The sequence below is a fragment of the Seriola lalandi genome, unplaced genomic scaffold (genome assembly GCF_002814215.2).
Source record: "Seriola lalandi dorsalis isolate HSWRI2012SDOR001 ecotype SW California unplaced genomic scaffold, Sedor1 jcf7180002054829, whole genome shotgun sequence".
Taxonomy (NCBI): domain Eukaryota; kingdom Metazoa; phylum Chordata; class Actinopteri; order Carangiformes; family Carangidae; genus Seriola; species Seriola lalandi.
Window position 1 is genome coordinate 220,191 of NW_019525382.1, and position 19,504 is coordinate 239,694.

Consider the following 19,504-nt stretch of genomic DNA (forward strand, 5'->3'; position numbering starts at 1 on the left):
AAAAAAAAAATAAATCAATAGATTGGAGTGAGTTAGTAACATTTTCCCCTCTGACAGCTGTCTAGATACCCCATGCAAAGCATTTGATTCCTGAACCCTCCAATGGAGCTGCTCAGTGTCAGCAGTGGAAGACTGGGGTTGTGGTGGGCAGCTCCAAGTTATGGATCCGTCCAACTGAATGTGAAGTTAAGTGATGCTGAAGGAGAAGCATACTTTATGTGCTCAGCTAACATAAAGGTTAGAAAGCATGACGTCATGAGATGTCACAGAGGAAACAGCAGGCGGGTCTGCTCTAATGAGAAAGGCTAACTCTTCCTTAGGGCAATGAACTATTACCTCTACTCTTCAAATACTCCCCCTGACATGCTCCATTCCTTTTCTCTAACCACTTACACCGCTTCGTATCCGTTCAGTTAATGAAGCCTCTTTTCCTACCTCTCGCTTTCATCTGGCATTTACACATGGTCAGCTGATCCTTCACTGCCCGTCCATTTCTGTGAGTGTTACAGCTACTCCCACTCCAAACTAATTCAATTGCAGCACACTGTCTGATGCTTCATGAACACTGAGTGCTGGAGGCCTCTAAAGAGGAGAATGTTCCACATTTATTCAAATAGAAAGAGGCAGAGTCGTCTTATTTTGATGCAACAAGGAAAGAAGAGTTCAATTACAGGCTCGGCGGTTAAACTGATACCAAAGTGCAGAGCTGTCTCATAAAACACATTGTTACATTACATGCAGATTGTTTACTTTCACCACACATTCACAACAGATCAGTAACAGATCAGGTTGGACGTACTGAAATTGATTCATACAGCAGCACTGCGATTACAAACGAGTTTTAATGTCCCAAATGCCATTTTAGCCGTGGGACTTTCCATCCTGCCATAAAGTCTGAGGATGAAATGCTGAATAATGTCCAATCTGGGGGATAAAAAATGGACATGCAGAAATGTCAGCCTCTCCATCAACCTTCAGAAATCCATTTTTAATGTGATGCAGTGTTCATCAAAGTGATGCACAAATCAGCAATTTGAGTGAAGCTCAGTTTTCCTCTGATCTCAAGAGTCAAACTAATTACACCCTTTGCTATAATCCACAGTTTGAGTTCTTCAGCACCATGATGCTTCTGTGAGGCTGTGCCAAGAGACAGCAAAATCGATGTTCCATTATCAAAATTGATAATTTTGAATGACAAAATGTGTTTCAATCAGTCAGGTGATAACCAAGTGTTTGACATGATAAAGAATTCTAGCAATACTTTATACTTGCAGAGTTTGCAGAAAGGGAATGAAACTGATGGTTTCAAACCTCAAGTATTGTGTCAAAAATGTTTATACAATTTATCCAAACTACCACTAATTGTTGACATCTCTGACTTTAAGTGGTGGAAGAAGCCACATTGCAAAGTTTTCACAATCCCACTGTCAAAAAACTGTCATATCCTGGAATGACCATGTGGTCCTACACTAGCCTCTTCCTCCCACACAACAGCTTGGATTCATTCAGTATGATTAGATACTGCAGGCCTGTGGTCTAGTAAACAAGATTAGTTCACCTTGTTGTCATTTTATCTCATCAGACCACAGCAGATCCAAGTCAATATCCTGAAATTGCTCAGCAGAGGGGAGGATGCAGGAGGGGAAAGAGGCCTTTGAGGATTCGCGCTGGTCCCTTGGCCTTTTTAAAATTGTGCTTGCCTGGAGTTGATAATGTTGTGGGAATACCAGGCAGATTTGTAGCTGTGCATTAGTCAGTTAGTTTGCCTCTGAGATTATGTCTTACAATGTTTGGACAGGCTAAATGAAAGCCAATAGGAAACATCTTGGCAGTGTATTATTAGATGGGAGGGGTTTGTTGCTGGGTTGCCAGATCAGAGACAGTGGAAATTAAGCACTAAGCTAATTCTGTATCACACAGCAAATTCATTTCAGAGCTAAAAATGCACTTACAGTCACTAAGTTGACAACCAATCTCACCACATATTACTATATTATGCTACATGTTGCATCAGTGTTTGTCCTGTGTTTTTTCTAGCCGTCATCACACAAAGCTCACAATCACAACCTATCAGCTGTTGTAAAGCTACTATATTACTAACCAATTATACACACGAGTGCACATCTTTTGAAGTTGAGAAGTTCAACAGAGAATCAAACATACTTTACAAGCTACTCCGCTTTATTATTAGTGTAAAATGACACATTGTTTATCAGTGACAGAGCAAGTGAACAACATAGCTCTTCAACATGACTTTAACAAAGAAAAAAGAAAACTACTACTTTTATTACGTTGTACCTTTTATTCAGCTATAGTGCACTGAATCATTGTGGATCTTCAAAGCCACTTTAACTTTATGGCTGATTAATTGGATTAGCTCATGGAAAAGCTGCGGCCCAAGTATAAATATTTGGCAGACTGATTCCTGGGTGGTGAGCGCTGGATACACAAGACAGTATAGACTAAAAGGAACTCAATGTAAGAGCCAAGAACTAAAATACACAGATGACAGGCTATACCCATATCACCATGGTGCAGTAAAGACAATGTTATGTTTTACTTTAAGTTTCCACATTTAGCTTTTATTACTACCCATAATAACATGTCAGTGCACTGTCTTGCTTGAATATATGTAATATGTAAACATACATGAGGACAGTATAAGAGTTGATAGAACTGTTTCCTGACTGTGGTGATTTGAGAGACTCTGATTGTGTCTCGATATTTGGCTTGTTTGAACTGATGGAATAATGTTTTTTATGCAAATCATATATTTGTTGCTGCTTTGAACATGCCTCTCATAACATAGCATCATATTCATGATGTTACATAGCTAGTTAGCATGGCTAATGAGGTAGCGGCATACAAAAATAAAGGGGAAGTCAAGACTTGAAAAATATATCTGTATGTCAGGAGAGACACTGAAATGTAATACAGTATCTCTCAACAGGGAGCAAAGCCAAAGTGCAGGCGTAGTCATATAACATGCATCAGATATAATACACTGGAGTCTGATGTTTATCTTTGATTAAATGACATACAATTTCAAAATGACTAATAACAGAGAACTTAACCAACCACAGTCTTACATAATGAAAAGACGGACAAGTTGGTCAAAACTATTCATCACAGTACGATGAATGCCATGCTATCCCTTCCGAAAGTGGATCTATATATGTAGTGTTTTCAGTGATAATGATGAGAATATATGGGTTGCCAATTCTAATGATTGGCCTCTGATGTCAGGAAGATGTCTTATTCGGGCTTCTCAAAGGCCAGCAGTCGCTGTGAGCAAAGTGGGTCGTGTAACCAGTAATGGATGCACTTGTTTCCAGGGCAACAACCACAAGGGAATATTCGAATGAAGGCAGACTTACAGATATACAGTACGTTGGAGGATTTGGTCACACGCTCTAAATCACTGTGCTTTCAATGCTATTCTCCCCACACAACTTAAGCCCAGTTTAAGCTGTGCGATTTTGGCCTGTCCCAGATGAAAGATAGTAATTGTGACAGAAACGTGGCGATATCTTTGGTCAAGGCTCCAAAACGGTGGTCCTACGTTGCACTGTGTGAGAGGTGATATGACAACCAAGGACAGCCTGGGAAAAAATTCTGACAGTCAGAAATTTAGGGTTACAATGTCACAGTGTGAATGCTGTTACAGCCTACATCAGGAATGAAACATGAAATGATGCACTGTGTAAACAAACAGCAGACGTTTAGTATGTTAACACAAGCCCCGAGACATTGCTCATCTTAAAACATTGCAATGGTCATCACAAGTGTTCATTTTACATGTAGTGTGTCTGTGGAAAAAGAACACATCAGTAGTCACCACAGCTCAACTCTACTTACCTGAAGCTCTCTTTGCTAAATTGGCATCCGAAGTTGGCCTCTTTTCCCTATCCAGGTCCATATTCTCCTCCTCCGCCTCTTTTGATTTTTTTCCCAAAGGGCGCGATTCTTACTGGGCTTCGTTGTTTATGATTGTTTATCCCTGTAATGTCAGATGCTGGTGATGTTATTGACTTGCATTGTATAGCCTACGATTCAGTAGATGTTACCAACTGTGATGTTAATGCAGTGATTCTCCCTTTACTTCAAAATGCAACTTTCATTTACAATTTCATTACAATTGATACAAATGGCTGTTTTTTTTTTACTTTTACCAGTAAAAACAGAAATATGAGACTCATTACAAGACTAAAAACAATATTTTTTGCACTACGCTTCCCCTGTTGCAGACTGGATGTGCCTTTCTCAAGCTTAATGACCTGTTTTAAGATTTAGTAGCCAGTTTTGCCTACTTGGATTCATGTCTGTTCATGTCTTCGCTTTTGTTTGCAATCAATATGATGAAGGACATAGTATTCTTTAAGTGTTTGTGTTATCTTGATCTCATTAAAGTGGTCAGACCTGTTTCTTTGGATTAAATGTCAAAGAAATAAACAGAGCCCATTTCTTCATCTATCATTTTCTTATCACACACCATTTCACACTTGGCTAAGGCTTTTGACAATTGCTGTTGTGTTTGACTCATAAAACAGATGATACAGGAATTACATTCTTATAGTATTGCATTTTCTATGAAGTGGCAGTGAATGAAAGCAAATATACGGTACAATCTGCAGGAAGTTGAGCATCTCCTGGTGTTTCCAGCTACCATCATTTTTTTTCTCTAAATCTTTCTCTGTGTTGTTTTCTCTTCCAGAGCGCCCATCTGGCAATGATAGACACTTTGATGATGGCGTACACAGTGGAGACTGTGAGTGTGGAGAAGGTGATGGCCTGCATTTGTCAATATTCATCCTCTAACCCTGATGTGGAAACACCGTATGACACAGAAGATGCAGTGACCACCTGGATCAACAAGGTGGGTAATGGTGAACGACAAAGATGATGTGGATTTTTACAAGAAGGGCGGCTGTAGTCCTGTCTCAACTTCCACCAGCCTGCGAACCTGTTATGAACCTTTGTTTCCTGAAGCTAAAACATGTGTTATATCAGGTGTTGTGTCCATACTCTAAGGTAAATGGAAATCTGTTAGGATGTAAAATTTGATCACCTTAGAAAATGACTGTTAGCAATTAACAATCATACCTCCCACGAGGTTCTGATTATATGCATATGAGAGCAGTGATAAAAGCTATTGTTGGATCCTGCATCCTAAACCTGCATGTGTGCATTTCTATACATATATTATATATATATATATTACAAGAATCAGTATTACAACAGAAGTGTGTGAGAATGGGAGTTACAGTACTTGCCATTTGAGTTGTAACATATTATAAATTTGAAGTAAACCAGCTTGTTTCAGTGTCTGTCAAAGAAGAATGCTGGTGCACATTCTGTGCACAAGACAATTTGAGTTCTGAACTCAAGTTCACAAAATATTTCAGTGAAAAACACTGAAGTATGCTACACACACACACACACACACACACACACAACACGTCTCCATGCCCTGAGGTTATACCATATCACGTGCACAGGTGAACTGAGAAAACATCCTTCTGGGTGTAGTGATGGTGGAATACCTTGTTGTTGTTACTAGGATTGACACGTGTTTTCTACACATGTATAGCATGTGCATAACTCACTGCATGTGTACGAAAATCGAAACATGACGATATGACAATGTCACATGAAATCTGTCTACTTTTCCTTTTGAAGATGATGTACTTAAACATTATCCACACTCTGCAACCAGTAGAGTATCAAATGTAAGAGCTGGTTGGTCTCTTTAGCTGTATATAATGACACAAAGCTCCTTGTAGTACCTGGCCCTCCCCTCTGACACCCTGCATGATTCAGCTTACAAGGGCTTTTAAAGGCTCGTACTGATAATATTATTTAGCTTTTATATAGTGATAGTTCAGTCAGCAATAATTGACAAGTGTCTATGGACCAATAAAATTAAAAGACCACTATGCAACACAGAAGCAGTTAAGCAGTGAATTTAGCCATATTTTGACAAAATGGAAAAACTTTGTTACCTTTCAAGTCTACAGGAGGAAAATTGTGTTTGGGTGGAGTATCACTTTAATGTTCAGTACACATTCTTATATTTGCAAATTTTCATGTTCTATGTTTAATCTTTTTAGCAGCTACAATGAATCAAATGCATACTTCTTTAAAGCATTTTATTAAATGTATTACTACAGTACATATAATATGTAGCACAAAATCAGCTCTTTTGAATTATAAGGTATAAGGTCCTGTCTAAATGGCCTGCATGTGCAGATGGGTCTGACTCCTCCATACAGTGCTACAGGGCCCAGTCTGTTTACATTCTTCTGGTAGGAACGCTGGGCTACTGCCAGCTCTGGGCTTCACACACACACACTTGTGCACACACACACACACACACACACACACACACACACACACACACACACACACACACACACACACAAAGTAGCTAACAGGGGGTGTGGTCATGGAGTCCTACTGGTCTGACATATGGCTCTCTGTTGGAGTCCCTATCCGTTCCAGAGGACCAAAAATCACCAGCTTAACAACTGATTCCTGCTTTAACTTGATCCATATGAAGTTTAAGAGATATACTGCAAGTTGTCCAAAGTTCAGGATTGAGTGAGATTAAATTTGATTCTGTTCAATTCAACTCCAATTAACTTCATTCTGATTAAATTCAAATATCTGTTGATTCAGAAAATCCCAAAAGTCTTACAATGTATGCTTTTAAACACAGACTTCTGTTATGGTCTTTTATGGAACTGACACAAAACCACAAAAAAAAAGTTTTATTCTTTGAATAATAATGGTAAAGTAATTTTAAAAAAAAAAGAAAAAGAAAGAAAAATAAAGGCCAGTTGTGGTCATAATAGTGCAGTTATAAATGTGTATTTTACAACCAAATTAAATCAAATGAATTGATTCAATATTATCTGCTTGCTACTGTTCCATCGTTATTATTGTAGGAACAAAAATTTCAATGTTTAACACAATTAACTATGGAGCCTCACTTTAAGTATCAAAACAAATTTAGTTTTTAATTTGAGCAATATGAGTGGAAGTATTAGTCATAGTCTGCCTGTTATATTGAATTTTATTCAATGATGCTGCTGCTGCTGGCTTGGTGATGATGAATCTTGTTTGCCCTCCCTCTCCCAGGTAAATGAATATCTGAAGGACATTGTGGCTCAGGAGCAGAGGAAGAAGGAGACGCAGAGTGCTGAGCCTGCTGGGAGTCCTCGGGTGAGTGTGTTTCTTTTCCTTTCCTCTCCCAGCTTTGATACTCCACTTACTACACATTAACATGTAGACATCAATAGGTTGATGGACACTTTCAAACAAGCTAAGTGAAATCCTTGGCTACACTTAATGGATTTACAACAGCGTTCTCTTTTTGACTGACAGCTATTTGTCCCAGACCTCTGTGTCACTTTGATATCTGGGACCAGTGGCCTTGACAGAACTTAAGCTGTTAAACCCCAGCTAGCATCGAAGAAAATCTCACTTACATAAAGAATGTCTGAGCTTTAGCTGAAGCTCAGTCTGTAGCCAGGCTACATCTTTAACATCAAAATGAGCTTCACTTTATTTGTACTTTAACCAGCAGATCAGTGCTCTCCAGGATAATTGTGCCAGTAGTCATTTCATGCAGGATCACACATGTTCAGGGTCCCGCCCGCAGTCCATATCTCTTATATAACTGACTCAGCAGTAACTTCTAATGCCATGGGACGGGCTAGTGTGGCCTGTTTATGTGTGTGTGTGTGTGTGTGTTTATACATGTATGCAATTTGTATTTGAGTGACTAGAGTAATCTGTGTTTGGATTCTGTAGTTTGACACTGCATTTGCAATAAATCATACACCAATCCACTGAATAATTCATTCATTCACTGGAAATAAATCAATTTAAAATGCCCCATAATACAATATCAAATGAATGTATAGACATTTTTTAATTTCACAATCATGTTTGTGTGTGCGTATGCACATGTGCATACATGCATTAAGGCTGTACAATGCTTACAGAAAATGGGATGTGTGATATAGTATGTTTTGAACATTTCAGTGGTGATATGAGATAAAATAGTTCCTGTGTCTCAGGTTTGGTGTGTCGCAACCATAGCCCTGCTTATTTTCAGCATTAAAATAACAATATATACATATATATACAACATATTTTCAATATGCAATTGATAATATCTCATTCTGACAACCTAAAAATTACAAATACAAATTGTTTTTATCAAGTAGCATTTTAGCCTTTTAAGCTAAGTCAAACAATTTTCCAATGACTGGATGGCTTTTACTGTGAAACAGCTGCACAAAAAAATGGTGAATGATGCCACACCCATATTCATCCTTCATGCTTCCGCCTCTCACCTCCACATCATTCATTATGCACCATCACCAATTTTTTCAGGAATTGAGAAAAGTGACCTTTCTGTGGTTTCCGGACGATGCACAGGGCTTTAACAAGTTGTATTTACCCCTGAAAGTCATGAACACCCTCAACACATGTTAGATAACCATTAGAATTTTCAGGTCACATTCATCAGCTGCAGTTTGCTCGTCTCTCTATTGTGTTTGCCTCATTAATTCTCCCTTCTACAAAGTAACGCTGCCTTGCCTTTGACGTCTACTCGACCCCTTCACACTCAACTTTACATCTTCCTTTCCTCAGACCTGTCCTCACCCCTGCTCCTGGGTCACACATCCTGTCCTAGCTTCCTCTCTGTCACAGGTTATGTCAGGAAGCACACTATGACACTACACTGTCAGTGATGCGGTTAGAAGGTTTACCTAAGGGAAAATATTGCTACCCTGTCACATGTGTTTTGCAGGGAGTTGAAATAGAGCACTGCAGTTTGTGTGTGCGTGTGTGCGTGCATGCATGCGTGCGTGCGTGCGTGAGTGAGTGACTGTGTGTGTTTCCCATCCCTGTCCCAGGGCTGTGCAGACTTCCACAGTGTTTGATGCTGATCTGACCAGTCAGTGTGCAGACGCAGCACTGCATGCCTCAGCTGTCCCACAGACACGCAGGAAGATGCACACACTTTTAACTGGTGAAGTTGGATCTAAAATAAGTGACATCATATCATCATTTAATGCTTGATAAACAAAACTGAAGTTACAACAGACACTTTTGTACAATGTAGTTGCCCAAACTCTGGCCAAGTGTCTCACATGTACAGCCATGCCTGCTCATGATGCGAGTGTTAAAACACCCGCTTGTTTGGCCCCCAGGCTGGACAGTTGTCCCTTCAGTTATCAGGTCTCGTGGATTGGGTTGTGTGTGTGTGTGTGTGTGTGTGTGTGTGTATGTGTGTGTTTGTATGTGTGTCTGTGTGTTTTGACTGTGTTTGTGTCTTGTAGCTTAGCTTGTGGCTGATATTGTCCCAGTCTGAACTGGGGTGAAAGTCACAGTCATTGAATGATGCAGTGCTACGCCTTAAGTTGAATTAAAGTGCACTTGTATCAGTCAGTGTTTGTGTCTCCAGCTGCGGAGATAATAAGATTCTGTATCCTGCTATTGTTATTATGGCTGCCAAAGAAAACAACAATGTGTAAAATGTGGTGTTGAAAAGGTGATTTTTTTTTTCCAAAACTAAAAACTAATCGGGAACCATAGCCTGACAAAGTATTGAATTGTGTGGGACCATTTTAAAACAATTCTGCATGTTGTTTATATAAAGTTTGTGAACTTTCATTTGTGTCTGACTTTAAGCCTTCTCTGCGTCAGACACAAGACATTGTGTAATATACCACTCACTGTGTTGGCAGGCGAAGTACAGTCAGCTTTTTGGCCATTTGAATTCAAGTTTGCTTCCATCGCAGCATCATTTGTCTTCTCCTTTTCAGTGTTTTAGTTTGTATATTTTTTTCGGCAGCTGAGGTATAAGTGCCACATATCTGAATGTAGATGTGTATATCATTAAGAAATGGAAATTATGACCATAATCACTACTGGGTGTTGAGGAGGAACAAGGTGAGGAATTTTCGTAATTTTCATAATTTGTGAAGGATGACATTTTTACGTTGTGGAGAAAAACAGAGGGAAACAAAGTATGTAAACTATACTAATACGCAAAAAGTAGTGCATTACTGTTTTTTTGCTGATGCCCAGCAGCTCCATCTATCCAGATGTGTATAAGAGACAGCCTCCCCAGACCTCCCCCTCTTCTGTCTTTGCAGTATGACTGCAGTGTGAGTCACACAGGCAGCCTCTGTCTTAGTCAGACACGTACCTCCTAGGACAACACTGTAGAGCTCACCAGGGCAACAGTGTTTTTATTTTAACCTACTGTGCTGCACCCATGGGAGTGGGTGGGTGGAGGGTAAGGGGGGGCCGCAAAGGCAACGTCAGGACAGAGAAGAGAGGACTAATCCTTTTAAGTTGCAAAAGCTGAGCTGCAGCTGAACCGGACATGTCTGGCTTCAGAGGATGAACTTTGATGGGAAGAGGGAGAGTCACAGGCTGATTGAAGTGGAGTCGGGTGGGGTGCATGTGTGTGTAAATACACAAGTATAACATGTGGGTCTGTGTGTGTGTGTGTGTGTGTGTGTGTGTGTGTGTGTGTGTGTGTGTGTGTGTGTGTCTGTGGGTGTGTCTTATAAGGAGATGATGGATGAGGGCCCTACTTCTCCCCAGGGGTTTGATTGGTGCTCTGTCCGAACCTGCTTAGCCCACAGTTAGATCATTACTTCAGATGCAGACAGTCTTCATCTACCCTGTCTTATTCTCAAACTGGGGCAGAGGGGTTTGGAGCCGTGTATTCAGAATTACCAAGCACTGGCATTTCAGGTTGAGCTCAAATAGGCAATACGTGGGCATTAGTAACAATTTGTGTCTTCATCACCATGCTGATATACTGTACTATTATAAACTATAAATTTCAATGACAGCCTGAGAAATGATTACCCAAAGCCTGATCCTGCTCCGTGTCATGCCACGCTCCCCTCCCGCCCAACCAAATGTTCAACTTGGCCTGGAGGTCAGCATTGACTTTGTGAGGTCTGGTATTGGGGAGTGCAGGCGCTTGGCTTGGAGAGGTGAAGTAAGGGCACAGTTTGTCTGTCTCACTCTCTGCATATAAATGCAATGTGCAATGCCACTGAATTTCAGTGCGGAGTCAGGAATCTTAATGTTAAGACGTCTGTCAGAATCGTTTCATTTTTACAGAAATCTGCCTCAATATGTTATTATGACAACATACGTGACAAAAAATAAATGCGCTAAAACACATGCAATTATGACTTTCCTGCAACACATCAAGATAAACACATTCATGCTGTGATATCAGATTCAAAGGGAGTCCATTCACTGGCAAATTGATAAAGCTGATTAACTAATATACTGTAGATTAGATTACATCAGGTGTGATGGCATCAGTCTCTTGCTGGTAACTCATATTACCATTCAGACAGCTGTGACGTAAATCAAATCAGGAGAATCCAAGAGGGCTACAATCGATCTTTTCATCCTCTCGCCACTTTAGATATTTATTTTTTAGGGGTACATTACAAAGCGGCTGTGTTTTCTCACGAGTCGCTGCGTGCCTTTGAAGTTGAGGACGTGCCAGCCAATTTGAGTGATGCTTACATTTGGTTCTTTGATGCTTCTAGGTAGCATGGGAATTAGCTATTACTGAGGCAAGCCTCTCCTCTTCTGGAGTCAGCTTACATTTTCAGTGGATGGCTGACAGTTTGGTTCCATTTATCCAGTGGGATTGTTATTTGGTTTCTACTTTAGCTGATTCTTCTCTCTTTTGAGACAATGAGATACATTTCCTGATTTTGTTGGTGCCCTACAGTGTCCCTTAATTATAATATTGGTCTCAGCTCATTTTTTAAACTATTAGAAAAAAATAAAGGAGTGTATGCCTGTTTATTGGGCCCATTGGCTGTTAACCCTGCATGTACACACAAAAACAAACTGTCTGTCACAATCAAGAAATGCAGCACATTTATTATGACTTATACCAGACAAAAACTGTGAGTCACAATAACAGAAGGCCTCAACATGTTTGGTACTTACGCTTCTCCTGTTCTGATCCAGTTGTCTGACACTGACACAGTCTGGTTTGCACAAATCTTGCACCAGTGTAATTTCCATTCACGCTTCAAATACAGGTCACATGAAGGTCCATTTATCCAGTTTCTTGTCATGCATTTGTTTTAAATGGGATTTGAAATGTTTCATCTGCTTTACTTTTTCACACTGATGAGATTTGGAAAGGGGGGGAAATGATGTTTAGATTAGCAGTGCCATTTTGCTTGAGTAAAATTGTGATTGTGAACCCCCAGTGTAGCTAATATTCGGGCTTAGGATAAATACTCAAAACTTAACACCACATTACAGTAAACACAATTTCAGGGTTATTTGTGTCATGTGGGCTGCTTTTCTTGCACCCTCAATAACACAGGTTTTCTCTCTTTGGTCTCACACCTGTCATGTCTGCCCTTGTATTACTAATCGCATTACTAACTAATCTCACTAACAGGTATTTCTTTGTTGTTGTTTGTTTTTTTTTTCATTTGCTGTGCTGCTGCAGTCTCCAACCAAGTGGTACATGAAGCTTGTGCCTGTAAGTCAACTACGCTTTCTTATCTATGTATCCATACTGGCCGCCTCTCCCGCCTCCTCCCTCTGCCTGTCTTGATTGCCATCATTTTATCACAAGTGTGCATCAGCCTGTGACTTCACTGTTACATAAACACAGCTTTTCTCTATTATCCTGTGTTTTGATTAACAAATGTTCCCTTGTGCTGTATCCATGTGATTTAATGTACAGCAAAAATAAGAAAAGACACGTCAGTAACTGTAGCTGTAGAGTGTGAAGGACATTTGAAGTCAGTTGTCCTTCATTATTTTCTAGTCTCTATGAACTGCTGTTTACTATAAGGTTAGGTTTATCCAAATCCTGGGTTTATATATTAGGAATATGTTTGTTTGAACTATTCTCTAACATACTGGCTTGTACTTGCTAATAGGAAGTTTCTTCTCAGTGGAACAGGACACCCTTGGGGAATCACTGAAGAGGTCCCAAGAGATTAGCCAAAAAATGAAAGAAAAAAAAAAAGCTTAATTTTATTGGAATGTCATTTCACAGATGGGATGTCTGGGAGCATTTTGCATGAAATGATTTCATGAGTCTCTGTACCATTGCTCACTGTACGCCCTCTTGTCTCTTTTCACCGTAAACATTATATGTGTCTGTGTAGACGAATGTATGTTATACACCTACTATTACTATACATACAAACTGACACACTGATAGAGCAGTTTTGAGTGTTTTTCATTTTGAATGCTATCTGTAAATACTTATTTATTTATTCAAAATACTCACCATGTTGAGCAGGTACTTATTTTGATCTTCATCACAACATTAGATCACACCATCTGGAAAAATTGATTGTGGAGCCCGACTCACTGCCATGGTGGATGTTGTTTACTCTCATTGGGCTCACCATTTACTACGGATGCTGTAAGGCAGCAGAACCATTCAATTACCTTCATACATGAGTAAATCTAATGACGCTTCCATGAGTTTTAAAGTGTTGCTGCTGCTTTAAAGAGACATTAAAGATAGAGCCGTTGTGATGGTTGCGCCATCATACTGTACATGACTCATTCTGCAGGCATGGGTAATGATTGAAGAAAAGAAACAATAGGAACTGTAGATGTAGGAAAGGTAATGTTGGCACTTTGGTTTACGGGTATTTATATTTATGTCCTACAGGCTCGGTACAGGAAGGAGCAGGCCTCGACCCAGCCAGTTCCCTGGATCCCCCCAGTGGACAACCTGCTGAAAGACAGCACAGACGGCTCGGCCCTGGGCGCTCTGCTGCACTTCTACTGCCCTCAGCTGCTACAACTGGATGGTAAGGAGCTGGGATGAGAAGGTGGGGAGCTTACAGTTAGAGTGGTCTGAAGGAAGAGTGTGTGTGTGTGTGTGTGTGTGTGTGTGTGTAGGTTTGAGGGGAGGCTGTCTGCAGTTCCTGCCACAAAGTGCAAGGTGACCTTTATTTATCTCCAAAAGGAGGAGAAGGAGTTCTAGTTCTAGCAAATACCAGGACCCTGAGTCCAGTGATTCTGCCTTTTTAGATACAGAATCAGGGCTTTTTTTTATTTAATTTTTGGTGTTTAAGAAGTCTGAAAATATTTTATTTTATATTACAGTTATACTGTTTGGATGTAGATTTGTGTCATTTTGTCCTCATCCTCTGAATGATTAATTCAATAGAGCAGAGATCAGTCGCCAACAAATGATACCACATAATCACATCACTTGCTGATGAAGTGTGTTGATAATGGATACAGTACATGCATACACAAGTATTCAACTAAACTGAAAACCTCACGAGAACAAAAGATCAATCAGTTGCGATTCTTCAAATCTATTAACACACAGCTCCACCCACCAGTTGATGACAGTCCACCGTCATGATTGGTCAGTCATTTACAAGCCATTATGCTTAAACACCTCAGCAGCTCTTCACTTGAAGATCCTCAACACTGCACACATCTCTGATCTTTACCATCAGTACCATCAGCACTATCCAACCACAACCCCTTTAATCATCGAATTCATACTGACGTCACACTGACCCTGACTCCTGATGGTTCCCTCTGCCCTCCCAGATGTCTGTCTGAAGGAGAACATGGCGCTGGCTGATCGGCTGTACAACCTGCAGCTCATCCAAGACTTCTGCAAAGACAACCTGAACAGCTGCTGCCACTTCAGCCTGGAAGACATGCTCTACGCCTCCTCCACCGTCAAGGTACTGCTCAAATAATGCATAACGAGTTTGGAGTTTCATTTCCACAGTGAGATATTCACTTTTACATTTGAAATCATTTGACCCTCACTCCTGTATCAAACCATTTAAATTTAGTTGGTAAGTGAGCTAAGTAAGTCTTTGAGTGACATGGTTATAGTATTTATACAGATCAGTGCCCGAATTTTAAAGATTTTTAATGAGTAAAAGTAAATTATTGTTGTTTTTTTTTAAATATGCTGAGATCATTTTGGAAATGAAATTATTTGTTAATTTTGTTTTTTTTTCTGTGTAAGAGTTTGTATTTGGAGGCACTAGCTGGTCTTGTAATTTCAGCTCAATGATAATTTGAAAGAATTTCTGTTCTTTCTAAACATAAACATGTGCAAAATGTCACCAAGCAGAAAGCTCTGACTTAACAAGCTGTATGTTTTGTGATACTGCTCCTGTTTGGTTGGTGTCCCGATCTCTCTGCAAAACAATTCTCCACTCTGAAATAGCTTTAACAGTTAGTGTGTAAAAGTCATTACAGTCTTGGAGAAATATCAGAAATGTCAGAATTCAAACTGCTGAACCGATACCATATTCAAACTGTCCCTTTTCAAGTGTTGCCAGAAAGGAGCTATGCCAGTGGTAGGTAGTAGAAACACAACCATGTGAGAAAATGTAACCCCATATGAAAGGGTTGTGAAACTAAAATCCAGATAAGTGCTATAAGTCATAATTACAGACAAATCCAAATGTCCAAATGTTAAGTTAATGATTGTTTCCATAAACTGACACAAATCCTGTATGTGTTAATTCATTCATGGATTTTTGACTAAACAAATTAGAAAACCATATGCTGTTGTATTCAGTCAGAGGGTCTAAATGAAACAGGAGAAATGAGCAGCTCTGTGGGCCAGTGTGGTGAGTCATGCTGTGGAAAAACCGTTCAGTCCAAACTGTCTACACCAACCACAAGCACAGAGAGCTTCACTCGGCCTGCTCTCTCAACATGTCTGCATGTGTTTTTTCATTCTTTCCTCACACTCTTTCCTTTCCTTGTCTTTCTTAAGTAATTTGAATTACTTTCCTTCTTTAATTTCATTTCCATTGTTTTTCCTATCTTTCCTTCCTTGTCATTCGTTCCTAATTCCCTTCTCCAATTTTCTTCTTGAACTTGCTTGCCCTTTTCTTTCTTTCTTTCTTTCTTTCTTTCTTTCTTTCTTTCTTTCTTTCTTTCTTTTGTGTTTCTTTCTGACTAATTTTCTCCTATCATACTTTGTCTCTCTATTTCTGATCTTTTTTTAATCACTCATTGTCTTTTCTCTCTCTGTCTCGCGCTGACTCACTCCATCTCTCATTTACAAGCTCATTTTATCTCGTGTTTGTTCCCACACCTCTCCTCTGACATCCATAGCCTATATATATACTGTATGTGTGTGCGGTATTGAGGGTTGTCTGCTGCTGATGTGAGATTACAGATTGCAGAGTCACCTTAGTTCAGCCACAGGTCTGGTAAAAATATCCAAAGGTGACAGCAATAAGTCAGAAAGCTTTATTGTTTTAAACTGGCAGAGGTGACACACTGCTGGATTGCTGTCTGACTCAAAACAGAAAGGGAGTGCTAGCGTTATACGGCTCTACTCTTCTGTGCAGTTTTCCTTCTCCTCTTGTTCTTCTAGTTTTTCAAAACTAGGTTTATGCCAAAGAATTCATGGGAAAAGGGGTCTTAATTTAAGTATGTGTGAGATTGTTCCACCCAGTGATTCCACTTCTTTAAAGGATAGATGATAGTTTGCTTGGTCAGTTGCTGTGTGCACATGTTTGTATTTTTGTCGCTGCAGGGAACTTATCCTTTTTATAAAACAGCTCTAATGGCTACTGCAGTCCACAAAAACAGCCTCTGTCACTATTCTGCCACATAAAAAGCATAATGGCTACCGCAGTGGCAACGTGCTAGTATTTGTCTGGTGGTTTGGTGTGTAACTTTCCCTCCCTGTTTGTTTGTGCTTGTGTTCATCTCAATGTGTTTTGCCTGAGAGCTGCATAAGTGGTAAAAAAACAAACAAACAAACAAAACAAAAAAACAAGGGACTGTGTCTGGATGAGTTTGACTTTGTCTGACTGTCACCTCAGCATGTCCTCTGATGCAGGACTGTTGTTCTCAGCACAGATAGAATACAGGTCACTGAAAGGACAACATCAGCAGACTGTTCAAACTGGCTAAACATCAATTTTCAAGCTACTTTAAACATAAAAAACAGGCTTTGTGGTTGTGGCGATGCTTTTATCCTTTACACACACAAACTTAAATAAGTTAGTCAGCTGAGTTGAAGTGCTCCCAACAAACATTATGAAACCGAGACTTGAATTCCGAAGCTTAGACATGAAAAATAGAGAGGTGCAGCACCAGCGGTATTGATATATGTAGTAATATTATAGAGATATATATATAAATCATAATTTGGTGATAAAATGCTGAAATGCTGAAAATGATTTCACACTCTAAGCAGCAAAAAGCTCAGATACAGTACATCGACTAAACGCACAACATGGAAAAAAAATAATTGAGTCGTGCGAAGCAGCCAGTATCAGTATTTTGCTGATGCTGATTTCACAAGGGATAAAAAAAATAAAAAAAATCCCAGCAGGGCAGAGTTATTGTAGCCAGAACTGCACACAGAACCAGATAGATTCAGTAACCTTGACCCAGTTTCCAGGTTGTCATGTCCTCAGCAGCTGTACGTCTTGGCCCCGTCATACTAATAGAGACCTTATTATAGAGAGTGAGCCGAGACATCAGACTGGAGGGAGGGAGGAAGCGAGAGAGGTGTTGATGTGGAAGAAAATGGAAACAGGAGAGAAGAAACGAGGAGGAGTGAAATGGTTAGAGAGGAGATTGAAGTGTAAAAAGAGAGGAAGAGGGACAGCATCGTTTGGGAACTAGATGATGTGTTTAGACATGTCCCATCACCGAAACATACACACAGTCAAACACAGAGGAGCACACACCATGATAAATATCACACTTGACGTTGAATGTGTTTCTGTGCTAATTCTTCCATCACATGTGATTAGAGATTATTAGACCTGATGTTTTCCATTTAGAATGAAGAACACAAAACTGTATGAAGGAATATTTCCCAAATTTCTATAGTTGCAACTGATTATTTTATTGACTGATAAGTTGCTTTCTCTATAAATTGTCATAAAAACACCTATTATAATTTCTTGCTTTGTCTGACCAACAATCTAGTTGTGTTTACTATCTAAAAATGACAAGGAAAAGCGCTAAATCTTCACATTTAAGAAAATGAAACAAGGGAACGTTTTGTTGTCCTTGAAAAAGGACTGGATTATTAAAATAGCATTTCAAAGTTGAAAATAAGTAAGTCTTAAATTATTGACACGAGATAAATGTCATACATTTTACTTCTTGTCTTATCTATAATAACACAGAGGACATCAAAACACAAGAAAGACAAAACCTGAAAAAGAAGCATTAAGGGAGACACCTCAGTTCAGTTTAAATGTAAGAACTAGACTGTAGCTGGTGTGGCTTAGACACTTTAATAGATATTATTAGTCATCTGCAGACACCAGGTACATTTTGCATTTTTGGTGAAGTAGGGATCCGTTCACATTATGTTTGAAAATTCCTAAATAAGAGACAATGAATTAACCCTCAGTTCCCAACCCCCAATGCTATAGAATACACACATCACTTACGAAGCCATTCTTTCCTAATGGACACCAGGCTTGTAAATCACGTCAACGCACTCCCACTTACTGGCTTTTCTTTTAATTAATTCACAGCACACGTAGATTACCATCTGTGGATCCAAGAAGGAGAAATGAAATTCACCAGCTTTGGTTTTTCGCCAGCATTTACTTCTTTTTTTTTTCTTTTAGCAGACATGCTGAGGGTGCCCCAAGGAAGGCAGTGAGTTATAAGTTGCCTCTTCAACATGGCTCTTAGTTAGTTAGTTTATCATTTGTCTACAATCTGGTCCACTGTGAGATATCAGTTGACAAAAGTCACATGCAGTATTTAGATTAACTAACCCCCCCACCCCCCACCTATTAGCTGATAATCCCCAGTGGGACTTGCACTGAGTGTTGCATTAAAACAAACCTCAGTTCCTAGAGCACCAGCAGGTAGGGGGGTGCAAGGGTTATGTGACGTTCAAGTAATTGTCGATCTTTTTAGTGTCATGATACCTTCGTCAATTCATCACTGGATATCTTAACATGAATCTTTGGTCTCATGTCTGTGTTTCGCCTCCGTTAGAAATGTTATTTTAATTTTCTGCTTTTAGAAATACAACGTAAATCTAGGATTTTTTGGTTTTTTGTTCAGCGGGCAGCTGAGGGCAGCCTGATAAACTTGGCGGTAAATCAAGAGAGTGAGTTTTCCAGATTGGAGTGAGTCTGTCTGTCTGGCCGCAGGATCTAGATCCTTTAATCAACTCTCTGGCACAATGATTGTTGACATTAATGCCCTGTGAATGCTCAGTGCATGGCTAGGTCATGTGTCTCGCTGAGTTGGGTAATGCAATTTGTAGGGTGTGACCTCCTGATTGCATTTTTGTACATGAAAGACCTATACATTGACAGTGCATTTAAATGTTACACCATTCATGTGTGAGTGCGTGCACATGTAGTACATGCAGGACAGAGGAAGCGCGGCGGGGAGGGGGGGGCCTGTTTGTGCCCATCCCTGCAGAGTGGATTAGCTCCCCCTCCTCCCCCCACCT

General features: G+C 39.8%; 1 protein-coding gene across 2 annotated transcripts in view; it reads left to right on the plus strand.

Annotated features, from left to right (window-relative positions):
* The window catches only part of camsap2a (calmodulin regulated spectrin-associated protein family, member 2a), a 49,594-nt gene that overhangs the window by 15,830 nt on the left and 14,260 nt on the right, over nt 1-19,504 (plus strand). For both annotated transcript variants that reach the window (XM_023426528.2, XM_023426530.2), the window contains exons 3-7: nt 4,715-4,876; nt 7,141-7,224; nt 12,536-12,568; nt 13,724-13,865; nt 14,626-14,765. In XM_023426528.2, the coding sequence (XP_023282296.1) occupies nt 4,715-4,876; nt 7,141-7,224; nt 12,536-12,568; nt 13,724-13,865; nt 14,626-14,765 (561 nt within the window). The remainder of the gene's footprint in view (nt 1-4,714; nt 4,877-7,140; nt 7,225-12,535; nt 12,569-13,723; nt 13,866-14,625; nt 14,766-19,504) is intronic.